Source organism: Spodoptera frugiperda, chromosome 15, assembly GCF_023101765.2.
Source record: "Spodoptera frugiperda isolate SF20-4 chromosome 15, AGI-APGP_CSIRO_Sfru_2.0, whole genome shotgun sequence".
Classification (NCBI taxonomy): domain Eukaryota; kingdom Metazoa; phylum Arthropoda; class Insecta; order Lepidoptera; family Noctuidae; genus Spodoptera; species Spodoptera frugiperda.
Window position 1 is genome coordinate 10965624 of NC_064226.1, and position 21661 is coordinate 10987284.

The window sequence follows — 21661 nt, forward strand, 5'->3', positions numbered from 1 at the left end:
AAATGTCATGCGACTGGTTTAAGGTCTTCCATTCTCGTCGTGGGAACTTACAAGTGATGAGAAATATTGTATGGTCTCATTAATAGATTAAGGGACTGTTTCACCGCCTCTATACAAGTCCCTGATTAACTTACAGATAATTAACAGATAGTTCATGCAAATAACCTTCTTTTTTTTTTCAAATATATCTGGTACATAGCGGCTATGCAGACATTGTGAATCAGGCAGTAATTTTACTTTTATGTAGACAGATTACTTACTATCATAAGTGTTTTAAGTCTGTATTAACAGCTTCAAAATCCCTAAAATCTGATGGTTACGGTTACTCTTTGTGACATTTTCACTATCCTCCATAAATGTTTGAGGTTGATCAAGAAGCAATTACGAAAACGTCCAGTACTAGTTATGTACTACAATGACATATGCTTAAAATAGCTGTAGGTATGATATAAGTGTCTCGTATAGTACCTACACAATTATGTGGGACGGAGTCGCGTCCAGTGATTGGTGGACATCGGGGGCACTATTATCAGTGTGATAACCCTAGTCGGGAGGCCGGGTCTTGACTCACTAAGGCGATACGGACATGTAACTATTAGAAAAAGTAACACACACGATTTATCCGTCTCTAAGAAGATAAGTTAATAGAATAATAAATAATTGCTTGTTTTGAAAATCTTTTGTGTGCTCATCTTCTATGAATAGATACGACTAATTATAATAGGTACTATAGTATCGAAACACGCGGCAGCGTTTTAAGTCAAGTTCAAGCAAAGGAATTGGCTGGCCAGGGCTGAGTTTATAAAAGTATTCTTCTGACAGCAGAAGAGTTAAAAATGCACGACAACGTGAGTTCAAATACTGGGATGAACTTTTTGTTTTTGGTACAATTAAACTACGTAACCCCGCCATAAAAGAAAACATCAATCAAAATCAAGAATTTCAACGAAAGTCTCACGTAGGAAAGGAAGGAAATAATTAAATGAATACTGAAAATAATTACGGGGAGAGTAAGGAAGGCATTTTAATACGAGGGAACATTTCAAGAGTCATGACTCACGATTACTCAGGATGACTATAATTAAATGTGTATAAGAAATCTCAGCAATTGCTCTAATTATTATCTATCAGACTGCAAAAAATAGCATGCTACGTAAAGTTATCTTTTGTGAAAATTTATAGCAATCAGAAAATATTACATGAAAAGTACAAATGCATGGTACCTATTGCAGGGCATTCTATGAATAGGACAAGCCCTATAAATACCGCACTGTCAATCAATTGCTATGAAAGTGATCAATTTCAAATTAGTCTAGCTGTAAAATGTGTCTATCTTCCTGTAAAATTGCATCATTATAAAATCCCTTCAAAACTTGCTTAGCCTGGAATCGAACACCTCAAGATACAAGATTGGCAGATGAAATGGAAATCGCAACTTAAAGCATCAGGTCTACCAGAGAACTCTTCTACTTATTTTAAGTAAAATTATGTTGGAACTACCATTTAATTGTTATTAATTTCAATATGAATAGTATTATTATTAAATCTAGGTTATAAAATATATCGTTGGTTTCAAACCCAAACACAATCTGTAGCAACGCGAGTAATTAGCAAAGATAAGGATTTAAATACAATTAATATAATGCGCAGAAACCGATTGATAAAATTTTATAGCAAGCTGACAAAATTGTTTAAACAAAACTCGAAGTAGGTACAAAATAATAAAAACAAAAGCGCCCACGTTGTGTTGTTTGGTTTAAAAATACGATTAAATATTGTTTTTGCATTGAGTCTGCAATATACTTAATTAAAGTTATTTTGAATCACATTAAAGTTTGTTTTTGTTGAAATTATCTATCGGAACGTGCACTTATTATAAATCAATTAATTTAAATTTAACCAACGCTCGCCGACTTTGGTCGAATAAGTAATGAATCTGAGTAATTACGCATAATTAGCTTTTAGTCAATTAATCTGAACTAACTGACTAAATATACCTAGTATTAATTGAGATCTCTTAATCCAAATTGCAAGCGCAATTGCTTATTTTTATTAACAACCTTGTTTAAAAGCAAGAATTGCGATATAATGAAGCAGTATTCGTTAAGACTTCACATAAAAAACTCCATGCTGTCATTATTCAATCATCTGTTTCCAGAAACGACCTTTGGTCTTTAATTAACGATAATAATAAGGTTCAATAAAAGGTAGCAAAGCCTGTTAAGTTATCTTAACCGACCGCACTTACTTCATTAAATTTATTGACTTACAACAACATATTTAAAACGAAATAACAATTTCCAGAAACAGTTACACGCCAATTAGTAGTTTGACAAATATCACCAACTTATTATACAATAAGTAATAAGAAAGAAACATACAATTTATTTACGTAATAAAGAAATTATCGCCCCCTATTACATAGCACTCATAAGGCACAAAAAGTGGGTGTTACACTTAATCAAGTGCACCTCTACATCCTTTGCGAGAGTAATGTTATGCAAGAATTAGCAAGAAATATCATAAAAATATGGCAGTTATTCCTTTTATAGCTCTCGCGACATCCGCATTAAATGTATTCACCGAATTAGTAGAAATGGTCAGCCATAACGAGTTAATAGTTATGATTAGTAGCTGTCGACAGATGTGATAGAGACATTACAAAATTCCTACATATGTATGTGGTGCAGGAAAAGTGGCCGGACGGCGTCCAGTCAGTGGCTGTCTGCTTGTCAATCAACCGTGTGGTAAGATCTTGAAGAAAGTTTTATGAGAATCACAGACGGGTTCTGTCGCTTATCAAATGTCAGACGTTAGGAAAATATTAGGTAACTAACGCCTCGCCCGCAGCTTCTCTCTGAGAGGGATAAAAACTAACTTTGTGGTCTCTATATACTCGTACCAGATTTCTTTGCATCTTATGTAAATCAAATCAGCAGAAAATAGTTAACACAAAATTTGATTAAAGTATAGTAGAAAGTATAAGATAAAAAAAAATATTATAGGTACATTTAAAGCCCATGGGTCATACTTTTACGGCCGTTACCTGTACCCCAAATGGTACATTATTTTACTATTTTTTTAAACACTATATAGAATTTATATTTCTGTATGTAAGTATATTTGAAAGTGCAATTGGTCGCCCTTCGATAATTGCAAATTATTAAATTCACATTACACGAAGGACGGTCATTAAATCAAATGTTATTGGGTTAAATACGTTGTCAGCTGGTTAATATAAGTGACATGTTAGTGGACTAATGGGCAGTTAACAAACGGGAACATTTCTCAATATATTTAGTGTACAACGTACAACATATTACATTGTCCCTGAGAGTTCCGCTATACGTTGTATGTAGCATGGAGCAATATCGCCAGGTGGAAGTGTTTCATGCACCTGAACTCAATATATGACTAGTAATGACTATGTTGTAATTTGAACCAGAAAAGCTCTATATCTTACATAATATCACACGTTTTTTCCAAAGCGACAAATGTACTGAATACTGAATAGTACCTATCTATACAGATTCTTATTCTGTTAATGAAAACATTCCCAAACTCATAAAAAAAACAATAGTACTAAATCACGTGTCTGTAAACGTGATATCTTGAGCATTAGACAGATAAATGAAATGATTTTTACATTTCAATTCAATCAACATTCAGTAAAATGAAAAGAAGAATATTCACTATATCAGACTGATAAATTTATCGCGGCACCTACTAAGGCAAATCTATAATCAGCTGCGATAAACATTTAGGTTAATTGTAAGAATTAATATCATCTAGCCGTATGTATATTTGTTTTAATCGCTTTACATAACAATACTAGATTTTGTTCGCGACTTTGTGCGCACGTACCAAATACAACAACCATACCACAATACAAATACCACACAATCCCTGTTTTCTCCATCCGCGTAGGAATTTCAGAGAATCCTCAAAGAAGACGTTCTTAAATGTTTCGTTACTCTCTCAGCTCTCTAGAACCCGTCATTTCATTTCAGCTATACGACATCCGTGTTTCAGATACCAAATAAAACATTATAGACTCGGCTACATAGATACCACAATTTCAAAGAATCCTTTTAACCCTTTACTTTCCCAAACTCTCCTACAAAATTTAAATTTCCACCCTAACATATATTACCTACAGACCTACACCAAAACACGGGACTTTTATAAACATAGCAATATTAAATAAACCGTTTATACACGGTCTACAAAACAGTATAAACAGTTTGTATCAGATTAGGCCGTCTGCCGCAAGTAGGCCGGATTGATACCGGACATATGATCAGGCGGAGTACTGAACTACATACTAATAGCTAAAGGTACGGAGTGGACTTTCCATTCATATTGAGACACTTTCTTATCTTTGACGGCTGCTGAGACAGTTAATAGGTGGGTATATTCCTATACAATACTTGTTTAATAATCTGCTACTAAAGGGTTACATGTCAGTACTAACGAAAGTGAAATGAAATGAGACATATAAAGTTTTTGGGCTGCAAAAGAGACTTTACACAACTGTTGAAAAGTATATAAAGATACGAAATATACATAAATTACATGAGTAGGTAACGTAATAATTACGATAAAATGTATTTGGTACCTATTCAGTTAATAAGTGTATTAAACAAAAACATGATTTCTAATTAACACGAATATACTGCAAAACAAAAGTTATTTCCAGAGATTATGTACGTTTTGTTTTCTCTTACGTAAAATAAATATCAATACAATAGATATAAAATTCATGTACCTAAACATACGTGTGTAGTAAATACAATAACAAGTTTTTATTCTCCCTTAATTGGTATTTAATAAAAAATGAAACAAACAGATAAAAAGCAACGTGAGTTGCAAATATCCAGCTATTTGTCGGTCGAAGATTTGTTTTTATTACATAATGTAATATCGCGCTGTTTATACATTGAAGAATTAGTAAGAAATGTACCAAGAATATTCTTAATTTTTAAGTGGTCGAAATTATGAGATTCGTGTATTATAGGGAACAAGTACCTACGTTGCCATAGTCTACCAACATTTTCGATGATTTATTATAAATAGGCGTGCGTAATTTTTATTCTAGAGATCAAACCAAACATTTTTTATACTTCTACATTCGAGTTTATGTGACCTCCAATGGCTCCTACTTAGCAGACTATCTACAAGTAACAAACTAAATCATACATTACATACTAATACAATACAATACACTATCTACATTGTAAATATTCATGAAAGCTATAGAATATATGGATGTAGGAAATCATAAACAGTGAATGCACTATCTATTACACACGCTAATTAACTGCTCAACAAAGGAACGGAAAATAAAACGATCTCTCAACCGATATAACTATCACCAAGTAATTAAGATCGAGCCGCTATTTATAACAGTTATCAACGTATTTTATTTTTAACGGACTTTGTGCCAAAAGGAAATGATAACAGGAAATTAAATAAGACGAGGTTTTATGTAAACAAGGCGTGGATTTTGATTTCGCTCTCATTTTATGCATTATATGCGATTATGATGGCAGCTTGGTAGAACAAAATACATGCATGAATCGGCCCGCGGTCTCTTACTCGCCAAGTACGGAGAGTACGACAAACTCTCATAACTAAAAGAGCAGAACAAGTCCTGCAATGGATTGACACGGCATGTTTTTTTTCTTGTTTATTCGATACCGAAACCCTGAGTTATAATCGTTATCCCTGATTACCGTCCCTATAGGGGTGGGTACGGTGAGAAGTTTACCCTAATTGTGTTAATTTTACATTAATAAATGCTAACCATTGACCGAAAATTTCGAATATTCATTACACCAAATAGTTTTCATGTTACATGATGCATTACCATCATTCTCATCCCGTCTCACTTACCACTATCAAAATGATAGGTATTCAGATCTCTGTTCTTACCAAATAATACCAAGAAGTTAGTCAAAACCTTTGGCTTGATTGGTTAGCCTTAGCTGGGAACTATTATGTTATGCAAAACGCGCTTCTATTTAATAGACCAATGAGGCTAATTTCGAATTTAATATAGCGTTTTAGACGCGATTCTAGATAAATCCATAACCTTTACGACGTATCACCAATACTAATAATTACATCATTGTTCACAAAAAAGGGTAAGAAATACCCAGTGTTCGTTCAAGCAAAAATGCACCTAAAATTAACTGAAATGTCAGGGTCATAAGTTGAGTTTCCTTTGTGAAGTCACAAGGAATCTGTTATTAAATATGAACCGAATTCATTGATCTATTATGTTCTGGTGTTCTGACATTGAAAATGATAATAGCAGAAACGTGACTCGTCCCGAATCGTAAACAGATTTGACAGACAGACGCTCGGTGAATCAAATCTTCACGGACTGTTAACTAATATGGACATAATGTTTCTAATTAACAGTGATGTTATAAAATACTTCTAAAGCTCTTATATTCAGATAGATAATTAGAAGTATTTTTCGTAGCCATGCGTGATTGTAAATAGGTGGTATTACTTCTATATCTTAATCAACAAAACTTTAACGTAAACAGAATTTAATATTTCAAGCACAGGCAGCAAGTTGATGCACCAATCGAAACAATGTAACCAAGAATTGTATTGTGAACCTGATTGAAAGAGAGCTCTAAGACTTTGGAACGAGCAAATAGCTTAACTAGAAGACTGACCGACAGACAGACATTTAGTTTTTTATATATTGTAATATTTGCTTTGACGTTCAAAAGTACCTTCCCGGTCTATTTAAAAATAATTAATTTTGACTTAGATTTTGATGGAACACCACTTCATTTCCACATAAATGAGAGTGGAATTAGATGAAAACAGCAATAGGTATACATTGCAACAAATAATAACTGGCACAATGATGTATATCGTACATCAGATACATCGAATACATATTGCGTGTACATATATTAGTAGCTAATCGAAGTTTATCTGACTTTGTCACCGAAGTCGTGACGAGATCAGCCTTCGAACAAACAGTCTAGATAAATTAGAATACAATAGACCTAGAGCTTACGTGTAATTAATATGCGAATAGGACCCAAAACACTGTCGAAAATAAATAGGTACAACAGTTGCAATTAGCTGTATTTTACAACTCTTAGTCACGCAGTTTTAAACTTTCTATAAGTAGGTATATGCATAGGTAAGTTTGTATTATATTGCACATGAAATAATATATTATGTTCTACATTTATTTTCCTCTCTATAAGAACTATACTTGATATATTTATTTTCCGCTTGTTGCGTATATGCGGTTTGTTAATCGGAAAATCTTAATGTGCTCTACTGCCGCGCCCTGTAACGAATGACTAGTAGGCTGTTCTATGATTATTTTATTTGTCACGAACTATTAGAAACAATTTTAAAACATTTTTACGTTTGATATTAATACTGAAACATTTAACAGTGACTTAAGAAAAGATCATTAAGTTTTTCTCACGTTTCCCATGGAAAGTAGCCTGTCTTTTTCCGTTCTTTCCAACTGTACCGATGGATTTTAAATATTTAAAAGATTAATTGAATAGATAAGGCGTAAAGATAAACAAACTTACTTTCGCATTTAAAATACTTATTAGTTGAGATTTATCTGACGGGAATGATTGCGCAGTTGCGGTTGTGCTTGATGTTTCTACATGAATGAAATTTTACGTTTCAAATGTTGTGTGGCAATTCTCATGACAGTAACAGCGTGTTGGAACACCGTAATGCCAGGCTAGGTAGCATCGATTACCGCGTCATGTCATCTTCAGCCCGTCAAAGGTGTGTCAGTCGAGTGTCGGCTACCTCGTGGAGTGTGGAGCCACGAAGCAGTCGTCGTGATCGATCTGCTTAGCGCCTGCCGGATGACGTACCGACCATCACGCTTCGCTTGCCCAACCGCACCCAGTATTACAACGCTTCTAACATAATACCCAACAAAAACGTCCTGTCGGAACTACACGAATCGTTAAATCATATTCTTCTGTACACATTAAAATTCCACCCGCTTTTTGCGTGCTACTGATTTATTATCGCGATTAAATGATTAGGTACATGCATTGCTACATTATCTGGTTAGACAATATGACTTGTTAAATATGATTCTGATAATGCCGGCAGCGAACGATGAGAAATAGCCTAAAGAAATTCATACATATTAAATACAAATGATTAATTCATATATTATTTTCGTAATCACAAAGGACAGTGGAAATATTGATCTTTGTTAGGCATGGCATCAATTTTCACCATTGAGCTGATGACCTTCTTTCCTAAAACTTGTATTCGGGATCGGAGCCTGATTACGCACACCTTGACCCACGTCGACAGCCGTGACATCGAACCTGTTTCGATCTCTCCACATGTCGAGCCGATCATCAAGGCGACGTCACTAGCAGCTGCGGTGCAAACTACCGCACTGACGACGTGACGCTCGTTTCGACGCCGGCGGAACGCAAAAACTAATGGGGACAAATACCTTTCCCAGCAATCATCTCACCGTATCTAGTTTATGAAACAAAAATGTGAGAAACAAATTAATTTGCTTGCCGCTCGACAACACGACTCCACTATTACTGATTGCAGCGCAAACGTTGACGATGACTGCACTCTAGCACAATACAGACTATATAAGAACGGATGCTGACGCTGACCGCTTCGTCGCCTGTTTTGAAATCGCGAAGGTTAATAACATTAGGGTAAATACGCATGAAGGCGAGCACAGGACCAGTAGGAACAATAGTGAACGCGAAGCCTTGATGGACAACTAATGAGTGCTGAGTGGGTATGGCATGAGTGGAATGTCACAGGCGCACGACATGCCCTTCTATGACACACCACGGTGGATTGAAGAATTCAACGGAGGCTGTGGGTGCCATGCACCATAACTATTCCCTAGGAAGTAAACTCAGAGTTTGTGTTTTCTTAAAGAAAACGTAGAAACTATCGAATATTCTTCATCATTGATTCGCTAATAGGATTGGCCTCTACAATTCGTCGCGTACCCAGCATCAGTCACACACATGTGCGGAGTACAGACGGTCTATTGTTGCAACATCAGTGATTGCTGACCACACGTGTATATGTGAGAATTTACACAATTTCCATAAATAAGTGAGATAAAAATTGCGATCACGAATACGCATGCTTTACACGGTTACATTATCCAAGAAACCTATAATTTGCGCAATCTAATTTGCATGTAAACCGTTCTATTGTTTATGAAGTTCACACAAATGCCTGTTAAGTGCTTTTGATAAATATATTAAATGCCATAGATATATTCTAGTGACATTAATAAATGGTAAATGTCCTTATTAATAATAACATCTTACAAGAAATCCCTACTTAAATCCTGATTGCGTCATAAGGCAACAAACAAATGATAATATTATAGAGTGCAGACAAAAAGATCATAGATACGGTTTCCTTTCTGGATGTTTCCAAAAACAAAACCAGTTTTTAAAGTCATGCAAAAACATTCAAATAATACACGCAAACGCTAGATAGAACTACATTTTTGTACCTACTGCTTTTCTGGTTATAATGTTTGTTAAAAAGGTTAATAATAAAAGAAGATCACAGCATAAAACCGCAAAATAAAAACAGTAGTGTGGCCAGGTTGTCCCAGTAAATAATTTAATCCATGCCACTGGCCGCAGCGACTGGTTCAATGTGACTCTACAAAAAAGTAAAAAACCTCCCCGGCCGGCCGACACGGATGTTTGCCGGTTTCACGCATTTTCTTGTCAACGATGGCACAAGATAAACTGTCAAAATGTAATCGCTTCTTGAAATTACAGCAAAAAATGTGACAAACTAATAAAAAGTAAAACTTACCTTAAATACAATTCTGTCCTTCTCCATTTTCTCTTTTTTCCTTTGTCTACAATCTGCAGTTCTGTAACAAACGATGACATTATTGCAACATATTCATCAAAATAACACCTATGTACTTACTTAATTATTTTAAAAATAATATACTTACTTATTGAAATTAACATTTGCATAAAGGTTAAATTTTAATTAAGACATTGATACCTATTCAATTTACGTAACTTAATATCTTAATAATGTAATTATTTAATTTATATTCAAGTACTGAATATTAATTCACTATTTTATGTACTTGGAGCTAATATTTGTCACAATAAACTACAAAAAACCGCATATTATGCTTATCAAAGCCGCAAGATAAACATCTATGGACATGTCAAGTTGGCTTGGAATCAATTAAAGAATACCGATCAATATACTACTTGACAGCTGATGTTTTTGTTAAACAATTTGTTATATTTATCAATGTTTTTTTTGTCTAGAACTGCTTTAGTTTAACCTGTTTAACATTGAATAGGTTCATGAATAAACCTTATCTAGATTAGTTATATAGTTCTTACGAGTTTTTTTACACCTATCCAACCTACGTGAATGTTTATAAGTAGGTACCAAAAAAATTACCACACTTACCTAATTAGTAAAGATATTTTACCTTTTTTATCTTTAACGAATCTCAGTAATAAGATCGAATCTCGACCAATGATCGACCACCACCGGCTCCAATAAAATAATCATCCATTCAACAAAATCATAAAGTCACGTAATAGTTAATCACTTAATAAAGTTTCACGGGTTAACAGCCACCAATAAACCTCTATAAAAATCTGATTGCATTGCACACTGGTCTCAACATCACGACTCCGACTCGCAACTAGCATTGAACTTTGACCATTACTTCGTTAAAAATCTAACATTTTATACTTGATGCTATTTATTATTTAAATATATTACCTATGCTGTGCATTATGTTAGCAAATATATAGTTATTGGTTGAAAACAAATATCGTCAAAGTTTATGCTTTTGATTTTGACACGGATAGATAATATTTAATGGGTATTGCTACACACTGGCTATAAAAATGTTTAGCTTGTCTGTGTTTTGTGTCATCTGTTGTTGATAATTTATTAAAGCATTATTTAATTGAAGGGATACTGTAAGTATGTATGACGCGTAACCAGCGCGTAGTAAGTGCGTAGCACCGCGTAGTACGTGCGTAGTTATTGCGTAGCCATTTCGTAGATGCTTCCAAATATGTTTCTTCATGAAAAAAATATTAACTAATGTTTCGCTTTTAATATAAAGACGCAACGATGACTGACTAATTATATTCATTAGATTAGACTGCAGAATTACTCCGCATTTAAATGAGACTTACAAAATTCAGGACTAAATAAATCATTTCCCACGGCATTACAAGCAGTGGAAAGTAATTAATCCCAGCACAGATTATATAAAACGGTAACGATGCAACTGATATTTAAGTACTGCGCGGTTTCTTAACTACTAATTAAAATCTCATATGCGTACCAGCATCACGCGTGACTGGACCAAGACCATTGCGCATTCAGTAACTTACATTAGTAAAGCAGAACAGAGTTTTTATGAACTACAAAAACTTCGGACATTAGCATTATGACATCGCCACGATTTGGGAAGTGATGACTTAATTCAATTGTCGGAAGGCAAGCGTAGTAATTGGTCTTTGGTGCTATATAATTTAAATTCTTCTCACAATCAAAGAAGGAAAATTTAATGCTTAAGATTGGTGAAGGTGAGAAATCATTTGCCAATAATTATACCTGTATTATCTCTCTAAACTATTCATTTATCTCTCTAAACGAGATTTTTATTGGGACAAACCCGCCACAAACAATCAAAACCGCTGCAACTATTGTAAGCCAGGATCTACAGTAGATACTACCATGAAAACACCGCAACACTGAAGTCCGGCGCGTCCGTCAACGAAATAAATCAGGAAACTAGATATATGAGTTATCATTCTATTACGTCATCATCTCACAGTTATATCCTCAAACTTTTAGAACTTATTATACCTAGGTAGTTCGTGACCCCGGTCGTATCTTATTTGCTACCTGATGATGTAATACCAATTCATATCTGAAAACATCACCTACTTTAGAAGCAGGTAAGTAAAAAATCCAAATCGATTATGTCGGAACATTGTACTACTTATACACAAAAATCACGACCACGACAGGTATTTTCAGATAGAGATTTTTTAGCTGTTTTGGGAAATAACCTTACCTATTGAAAAGTAAACAGAAAATAGAACATAAGAACTGTTATACTAAATAACATAATACCTGGTATAATTTAAAAGGAAAATGATTGTTACAAGCAGTTGTTTAATACTTAGATAGTAGATAGTGTATGAAGACGTTGCAGAGAAAGTGGACGGTGCACGATGCACGTTCTTCCTGCAAGTTTCTAACGACTTCAATTATATTATTGTCTGGTGTGCACTAAACTGTTCGTGTATTGTACCACCATAAACTTTATGCAACTAACTGCAAAGCTTGGTAGTAATGGAAGCTCGTATGTCCAGTTTAAGTGTCTTCTGTAGGCTATTGTTCCTGAATGAATTATCTTGAAAGTTAAACAAGATTATGTACTTACTATATTATTATTGATTTAAGTATCTATCTTTTAGAACGAGGCTTTAGTTACGATGTTCATTTAAACATTTTTATTTGATTACTAGCGAATTGTCTTACAGTATATTATTATGTAGGTACTATATTCCTTCTCCGGAGAAAAGGTCTAAGGTAAGATACCTTAATATCTGAATTGGCATCCCATCAATGTTACAGTTAGTACCTGCCAACATTGTATCTGTGCCAAGTAGAACTTTGGCACATTCACATAGAGGACTTACACAACTTTAAGGCTTAATGAAGCGCAAGGGTTTCCATTATGGAATGATCAAAACCACAACAGCTTCTTTAAACTGCGCAGCATTAAGTTTGCACACACCTAGCATAACGTTAGATAGTTATATGTATAAAATAAATAAACGATACCTTTGAACCAATATATCAATTTTATACATTCTTTTACTATCGAGTTTGATGACTTCGATCGATGGTATACCCGATTAAAAATAAAATTAGCTAGCAATTATTTTCCAAAATGTCCTCAGTGGGCGTTACCTAAGTAGGTAAGTACTCGTACTTAGACACATCTGCAGCCGGTCGGTCGAAGAATCCGCTATGTCCAGCCTTACGTAATGTGATGTTACCGCCAATAATTGTGCAATGTCTGCCTATGTACATGCCTGTGTTTGTTGCTAACTGTCCACTAAACTATGACCTATGTAATGTCGACCTACTTTATTATGTATATAGGTTAAGTAATCAAGTAAATACTAAAACAACAATGTAACGATAGGTAGTTGATAGGCAGATGTAACAATTGTCTGGTCTTGTGTGACTAAAAGCCAGCCTTCACCCTGCTCTTCGAGCCGGAGCCCCGGTAACCTGCTAGGTAGTCTACAGGATGTGACTATAGGTAAGAACTAATATTATTTAGATATCATCATTTTATTTAACCAGGAAACGTAATTCTTGTAAACACTCAAGAGAAAATCCTAGTTTAATGCAACGTTTTACAAAAAGAAAACAGTTGGTTAAAAAAGAGCTATTGCATCGAAAATTCGCGTGTAATTGCAATTTGATTGATCAGTTAGTTTTAACAGTTTAAATACAAATATGAAGTTAATATCGATACTTTGTTTTGCAATACCTATGTAATCGTGGTAACGTTTTGTCGGAAGAAGAGGAAGCCAGTTTCCTAAGCGGAAAAGCAGCCAATACATCATCTTTTTAAGGTAGAGTAGTAAAATACTTATCGAGTTTTTCAATTAATATACAGTACCTATGGAGATAACTCATATCATATGTCTTAAATGAAACTACAACGAAATATTTCAACGAAAAACGAAAATTAAACCATTACAAATTAAACAAAATAAAGCTTCATGTACATTGACCACGGAAAAGCTGTAATGTTGTAGGTTCTATACTCTATAGGTGTTCAAATTATCAGCCAAGATGATATCAAATTTGGGATTTAATGGAAATTATATGTGTTTATACCATACGATACGTAATTATTCGAAGTATGTATAATGATTTTTACAGACACACGCCATTAAGATCTACCTGTGAATAGGTGACATTTTAATTTTCACCAACCTACAAGTGACACTTATCAAATTAAGGATTAGGTTTGGTGCTACGTCACTTTAAGTAACTTCTAGTCAAGAGATAGTTTAGGGGGGTTGGTGAAAACGACCATAAACATAGGTAAAAATACTTATTTTTTAGATTTTTTACCTCATCCAATTATGTTCCAATGCAATATCTTCCTTCTGAGTCGAAAAGTCTTACACAACATTAGGTTCATTTTCTAAATAAATTAACAATAAAAATTGCCAAGGCTTTTGGATTAAGAGAAGCTAGAAAAAATCCATTTAATTAAGTGCAAAAATACGAATAATTTTCCAGCCTTCATCGCGAATTTAGTAAATAAAACGAATTTAAATTCCAACTTTGGCTTAGGTGGATATTCAAAACACTTGAATAGATCAGTGTTAATTTGAATCTTTTGAATAATAAAATGTGTTATTTAAGAGATAATTAAAGCAATATCTATTATCATGAGCGGGAAGTATCATTCTGCCTGTCCTAAACATCTGCGGCGTAATATTAAGATGGTCTTAGTTACCTAAATACCTAAATAGAGTCTCTACGTACAGTAGAGATAAATATCTACACAGTTAGGAGAACGCATGTGAAAAGGATCTTTGTTGTCATTTATAAAGGATAGATTAGATAGCATAAAATAATTTTCAGGACTATCATTTGTCTTGTAAAACGAACAGTAAGTTTTATCTTCATAAACTGTGTTTAAATTCACCTATAAGTGTTTATGTATCTATCAATTTGAATCTATTAAAATAAAGAAATGTTTCATTCAGAAAAATAAAGCCTAATTGAAATAATTTTAGGTACCTACAATTCGAAACGATATAATTATATTCATTAAAAAAGTAATAATCGGAAACGCTATATGTATAAAAAGCTCGCCTCTTCACATTCTATATAATATAATAGTGAACTTTAAATATGGGTAGATAAGATACCTAGGTTCAAAATATTATTTTATAATCATAATGATACTTACTTTTCTTCCTTAAAAACTAGATTAATCAGCAACCATAAAGTTATTGACTCACAACACTTGGTCTGGCAATAGAACCGTCGCCAAATAAACTTTACCGGTAAAGTTCAATCCAAACTTACGAGTTCGTGTTTACGCGGTCGTCATGGTAACGGATGTAAATACAATATGGCGCCGAATGCGCGCGCGCCTCTGTGAACGAACGCAGACTGGCTGCGCCTGCGCCGGCCACCGACCACCACCGCGGTTCTTCAGAAAGCGAGAGGAAGAGCCCAGGCTCCAAGCCAGTTTTTGTTGTGCGAGGACAAGTGCATGTTTCCATTACTAGCACTGATTGGTATGCATACTGTAGCCTCTACTACTACGGCAGTTTTGTGGGCGTAGCTTGTTAGCGCGACATCTCCTATTTATATCTTGCCAATTAAAATAAATCATTGATGGGTATTGATCCATCCTCCTAATGTAGGTATACGATGAAACCGGTTACACAACTTCCGTGAAAATTTATCGTTTAGATTACCTATGCGAGTGTAGAGACATGCGAGATATCTGTTTGATAGCAACAAGGCCTTGCCTTACATTGCACGGAGATGGCCTCGGTCGATGAGTTGTTATTATAAACGTCTGGGACTTATTATATCACATGCTTCAGTAACAACAGGTAAGTTTACGCAGTCACGTTAAAATATGATTAAATCACCAGTATTATCAATTTATGTAATAATTCTAATATTAATGACTAACTTCCTGCGCTTTCCACAGGAAATAAACACATTGCCCACCTCGCGTAGCACAGTTGTTAGGTAAAAAGGAAAACGAACACTGTAAGTAAGGTAAAGTAAAGAATGAATTGTTTAAAATAAACGACATAATTATTTTCACATAACTTTATATTTGAATGAGTAACTTTCAAATCCAATCTCCCATTTAATAATAATAAGAACATAAAGCTGTACACAATTCAATAAGCGTTAACATTTAAATAATTCTGATGAGTTACGGTAACCGTAACCCTGCGTTAACCTAGGTATGTTGTTATTATTACAAAGCAACATCATGGACAATCATTAAACCGAACATATAAAAGCTACAAATTAAAACTAACGTAAAACCTAAGTCCATTTCATACAAAAAAGTCCCCGCTTCGGAGTGGTGTTAAAACAAGGTTGCGTGGATTATGAAATGGGTAAATTAGTCGAAGAAGTTTACACACCGATTACAATACAGTAGGTAATACATGCTACACAAATGTTCGATAAGTAACATTACGTGGGTACGTTAATTCTGTAACAAAATTATAATTTAATTAATTAAAACAAATGATATGATGCATTCTTGTAGCGTTCGGCACTAGGGTGCGACTCGCGTGAATAAACTCTAGTCAAGTAGCGTAATATTGAGGCAAACAGGCAGGCCTTCATTGTACATTGCGTAGCGCGGAGATTCACGATCCTATGTAGTGTCCCGACAATATTACGCTACCAGTATAGACATTTATAAATATAATACTAAACTAAAAAAAACATAAATGTAACAAAGCAGACTGGAAGTTAATACGAAATAAGAATATTAGTACAAGCTTTGAGGAGATATTAGAAGAGAAAGAAAGCCAAATAGCACAATCTTAGTTATACTAACATTTTGTTGTATAAAAATATCACTACAATGTACAGACTATTTAAAGATTATTACAATCATTAAAACCTATATATTCCATATTGACAATAATTGATGATGACTATTGACTATGCAATTAAAATCAACACAAAATTGTTACACAATATCTACTTTATTTATATAATTTTTTCACAGTTTTTTTTCATAACGGGACTTATACTAACGATAGCACCTACAATGTTCATTGTACATAATCGAGACTTACACAGTATTGACCACTTGATCGAAGCACTTAGCGACAAACTGTTCCTTGTCGTCCAACTTTCTGGCGTCATTACCCACGTGACGTGTTAGCATAGCGTCTTGCAAGGCATTCAGAGCTTCAGAGGTGAATCTCTTTCCTTTAAGATGAGTGATGACGGATGCTTCGCCATGGAATCCAGATTCCACGAGTCCTGGGGGGATGTTAAGAGTGACGTCGTCGATGAGACCCTTCTCCACCGACATGCTGATAACCAGCTCCTGTGTCGCAGAGTAAACCTTGGACGGGGCGAGCAACTCCGCCGGTACGGGGAAAGTGCGACTCACTGTGAACACCGGTGTTCTACCGAAGTTCCAGTCCCAGGACTGGAGCTCGTTTTTGATGTCCGCAAGACCTGACGAAAAATAGAAAGATTAGTTTAATATTCACATAAATCCTATGAATAAGCTATTCAGTTTTGATCTTGTAACTGTTTGAGCTTACCTGGGAACCAATCATCCGTAGGGTTGATGTATTGGAAGCCTCGTTGCTTGGAGATCTGTGAGGTACCCCCATCTTGCAGGCTCAAGGCGGCTGTGCGCAGGAACTCGTAGCCGACGGCAGTCTGCAGACTGTCTACGGTAATGCGGTTGTCCATCTCTGCCAGGTTGGCCACTTCAGAGCGCGTGGATGCAGTCGCCTGAGTCTGTATGCCATGCTAAATAGAATTAAAAATGTCCTTCTTATAAACTGGAGGGGAGGTTGTCAAGTCAAGGTCAGTAGTATTAGTAGAAGAGTTAGTCAAGAAACAACAATCAAAAGGTTAATAAGACAATGAATTTTGTGAATACAATTTGATTTGTCGAGAACATTGTGCAATATAGAATATTGCTGTGCGCGTGCAATTCAGTATTGAGTGTTGACGCTTTTGTTCCCGCAACGTAAAGTGATGACTCACAGGTAAACAATGAAATGCAACATGTACGACCTGTGACATTACTGAATATTCAAAAAAGCATACTGGGCCTGCTTGGTACCAGCATACTAAAACATCGTTATACTTGACTATTAAATTATTTAAATTCATTACAACAACAACAGTCAACTAATGGGAAATGTAAATCGAGATAATGCTATGTCAAAGTCCAATTTACATGAAGCAGTTAAAATTCAACATCTGATGAAATAAGTTACTGTGGGTGTAAGTATGGGACTAAAAATACTGATAGCAAAAATAGGTCAGCAGCCAAAATAACATTGATAATGTACTACGTAGATGACACACAAAAGAGTTAATTAGAAGAAGTGAAAAAACAAACATATTAGCAAGCAAGTAGGTAGATAATTAAAGAAAGAAACATATTAAGTTCTTTGAACCAGAAAAGGTTTAAACACACTTATGCTCTGATCGCCGTGCATCACGTGACCCAAGTTTCGAGCGTACAAGTGCGCCCGTCTGTGGCGCTGAAGTATTATGGGCATAGGCATGCTTGAACCTTTGGTATCCAGTCTTTTATGGAGATCAGTGTTACTCACCTCACGTTTAGCAAGGGCTCTGCTGAGATCTGCCTTATTGGCATTGACTAGAAGTGTGCAGTGATGATATCCTGTCAAACGGCCAAGCTTTGCAGCTGTTCCAGATACCTGATAATATAGATGCTAAGGAAACTAATTTCAATATAAACATTGGCATTTTTAATGACAAATGTTTTTTCCCTGTTAGCCTTGTAATTAGCAACTTAGACCCCATTACTATTCTAAAATCAAACCCATTCATTCATTACCTTACTACTTGTTTTGATTAACTTTGAAAAGGATACTTTGTATTTATCTCGAACAATCATATCTTGACGTTCATTAATGATGGACTTGATTCCAAAACCTCTGAAGAGTGCTCTCTTGATCAGCTCCAAGTTGTATTTCCTGTCGTACCTCTCACGTGGGGTGAAGAAAGTGATGTTGAGGTTGCCTCGGTCATGGTACACAGTACCACCGCCACTGTTGCGTCTTGCAAGAGCTATTTCCCTTTCGTTCAGAAGAGGGATGTTAGCTTCCAACCATGGATTCTGGTGTCTTCCAATTACAACACAAGGTTCATTGCGCCATACCATCATTACATGATGGTTAGTGAAATCCATGTTACGGTACATCCAATCTTCCAGAGCCAGATTAGTAAATATGTCCATTGATTGGGACATAAACACAGACTTGGTGATCTCCCCCTCAGTCGGTAAGTCACGTTCCTTCTTAGCATTCAAGGTCTTGCTTGCTGTCACCAAGCTGCGAGAGCTGGTTCTTCTTGTCAGACCCACCACAAGGCAGGCACTGCTAGCGACAATCTTCTTCATCATTGATTGAGCCATCTCTGTATGTTATATTTGTTTTTGGAATTAGATAATGAGTTCTTAAACGGATACTTTTCTGTATGAACTTTATAACCACACTTTTTTAAAAGTTAATTACTTAATTGTTACTATTTACCTAAATAAATTGACTAATAACAGTTCAAATTGTCCATAGAATGTTATAACCTAGTGCTTGGAGCAACAGGCGTCAGTATCAGCCGACGAGAGGGAGATCAAATATTCGTGAAGTGCGATTGTCTGATGCAGCCACTTCCACGTTTGGTGCAGGGTATTAATTCGAAAACGAATTCCCAAACAGTCTCGACAGTCACTTGGCATTCCTCTTCTTGAATGCAGGATGTACGAAAAAATCACTACACAATTACACACAAAAACTAAACCCGATACGATTCAAGAAATTATATCAGATTTATTTGCGTACAACGACAACAAATTACAAAAACGATTACTGAGAGAGAACCGAGAACAGTATGTGATCGCGCCACGATATCTGATGAATTAAATGAAATACCTTCCGCCGTCTCATTTTATTCGTGCTGATAATGATAAGCGCACTGGGGAACTAGGAGGTCGAGCGAGGTCATTCGAAGTTCAGTCCAAGACAAGAAAACAAACAAGTTGATAAGAAGCACGAAGTAGCCACGCGCACACAACCTTATCACACTTGTCTTGGACATTTAATATTACAACAGATAAGTCGTGTGTTACTTCTAACCACAATACTAGTGCTTTTTATTACATACCATTTCATATTACAAAATAATCTCGTTCTCGATTGTGCTGGAGTGTATTTGAGTAACACAAGGTTACTCTTTTCTAATTATTGAAATATAGTTAATGATGAAGTATTCTGGGTAACAGACAATTTTTTGTCAATTATAAATAATACTTTTTTTCCATTGTTTGGTAATTTCACCAAAAACATTGACATTTTGTACGATATCCTGCATGTTGGCTGACATTTGACGTTTTAATTTACCTACTGACTGTCAAAAGAAAGACAATTTAGATGAAACAGGCAATTTTGTAAATCGAAAACAGATGTTTTTTGTACCACACGGAGGATGGAATCACGTTTCATTCTTGTAAGAAGTTTCCTCTGTCACTTTTACTACCTATTTTGAAAGTTTAGTATAAATAGAATTATGTTTAAAAAAGTGGTAGGACTAGACCCTGCGGGCACCTCTAGGCCCACGAGCTATTTTTCATTTTGTTTATCATGGGGTGATGGGATGGCACAGAAGAGACTTTTCGACGCAGTCCATGGAAACTCATAACCCCAGAAAGGTTGCAAGTATGCATAGAGCAAGTATGGTAGTATGGTATCAATATTTCGGCGAGAACGGATTATTAGTTCTATATAATATATCGCGTAGAATCATAGGTGGATAATAGGGAACTTACAATCAAAGAGCATAGTACAATCTTCTTATTTTTATAATTAATATGAGCTCGCTTCTCTTCATGGAACCACAGAGTCCCGGACTTATGGAAGGAGTACGAGAAGCCGAAGACAACTAGCAGACACCCGTTGAACAATTTTAATATTATAATTGCTATTACTATTTTATGCATTTGTACTGTTTCATCATTATCATATCAGCTGTAGCCGTAAGCTGAACGTAGGCCTCGCGACTCCCTGCGATCTGCGATAGTCAGGTCCACCATGTGGGTGGATCTCCTACAGTACGCTTGCCAGTACGTCACCTCCACACCTTTCCGTCCCGGCGCGTGCCGGTTTTCCGCACTATGTACCATGCCAACTGCCACTGCAGCTTCCTAATCCGCTGGGTTATGTTAATGACTTTTGTTCGTTTACGGTTCTCCTAATTTTTTATTCGATCTCGCAAAGATCTTTGTATTGTTTACTCCGTAAAAAATACGAAGCGTAAGGCAGTTGTCCCACCAACGGCGAGAAAACGACTAACTATCGGCTATTTTCTCGCTCAAGAAACGTACAATAGATATACTTTCCGTGTAAACAAAAGAGATGCATATACAAACAGTTGATCGCTGATTGTTCACACTGCCGGCGAGTGCTCGCTTCACTAGTTTGTCGCCTGCGCGACAAGAGCTATGAAAGATAACACTCGCTCGCCGACACTCGCCAAGCGATTAGAACTTACGCCAGAGAACAACCAGTAGGTAGTCATTTTTCATTGCGAGTAATCGCCCGCCTCACTCGCACACTCGCTTATAGCTGAGCTACACAAATATCGGAACTATGCACTCGCTCCTCGCGTCTCGCTAACTCGTTGCTAGTTCTAGCTCTACTCGTTACTCGTTCATCGTTGCCGGTGGGACAACTGCCTAATAAAGATATTCAAATCATTTGTTAAATTTAGAACTATAGTCTTTCTGCCAATCTTGTATATGAATTTTTAGTCT

At 35.6% G+C, this 21661-nt stretch overlaps 3 protein-coding genes across 4 annotated transcripts in view; all 3 read right to left on the reverse strand.

Moving 5' to 3' along the window:
• Positions 1-15314, reverse strand: part of LOC118278749 (uncharacterized) — a 73647-nt gene extending 58333 nt beyond the window's left edge. Inside the window, exons 1-2 of the mRNA XM_035598109.2 lie at positions 15053-15314; positions 9850-9910 (exon numbers count right to left, since the gene is read on the reverse strand). Coding sequence (XP_035454002.2) covers positions 9850-9876 — 27 coding nt within the window. The 5' untranslated portion in view covers positions 9877-9910; positions 15053-15314. The remainder of the gene's footprint in view (positions 1-9849; positions 9911-15052) is intronic.
• Positions 15315-15921: 607 nt separating this feature from the next.
• Positions 15922-19296, reverse strand: LOC118278772 (lipoyltransferase 1, mitochondrial). Of its 2 annotated transcripts, none has more exons than XM_035598136.2 (4): positions 18728-19296; positions 18444-18551; positions 17412-17613; positions 15922-17322 (listed from the first exon to the last, which is right to left on the reverse strand). In XM_035598136.2, exons 1-4 carry the CDS (start codon positions 19268-19270, stop codon positions 16928-16930), a joined length of 1248 nt encoding a protein of 415 aa, XP_035454029.2. In that variant the 5' UTR covers positions 19271-19296; the 3' UTR covers positions 15922-16927. The 2 variants fall into 2 exon arrangements, with proteins under 2 accessions (XP_035454029.2, XP_035454011.2); XM_035598118.2 differs by having other exon boundaries at positions 17412-17625.
• Positions 19297-19408: 112 nt separating this feature from the next.
• Positions 19409-19591, reverse strand: LOC118270516 (uncharacterized). Its single transcript, XM_035586120.2, has one exon. It carries the CDS (start codon positions 19589-19591, stop codon positions 19439-19441), a length of 153 nt encoding a protein of 50 aa, XP_035442013.2. The 3' UTR covers positions 19409-19438.
• Between the last annotated feature and the right edge of the window lie 2070 nt (positions 19592-21661).

What these genes read in the sequence shown, in the direction of transcription:
- LOC118270516 (XM_035586120.2), bottom strand. Translation starts at nt 19,591, where the DNA reads ATGCCAAGTGACTGTCGAGACTGTTTGGGAATTCGTTTTCGAATTAAT.
- LOC118278772 (XM_035598118.2), bottom strand. Translation starts at nt 19,270, where the DNA reads ATGGCTCAATCAATGATGAAGAAGATTGTCGCTAGCAGTGCCTGCCTT. An exon ending in TTGTTCGAGATAAATACAAA is followed by an intron (nt 18,552 to 18,727) that starts GTATCCTTTTCA and finishes CTATATTATCAG; the next exon opens with GTATCTGGAACAGCTGCAAA. An exon ending in GAGCCCTTGCTAAACGTGAG is followed by an intron (nt 17,626 to 18,443) that starts GTGAGTAACACT and finishes AATTCTATTTAG; the next exon opens with CATGGCATACAGACTCAGGC.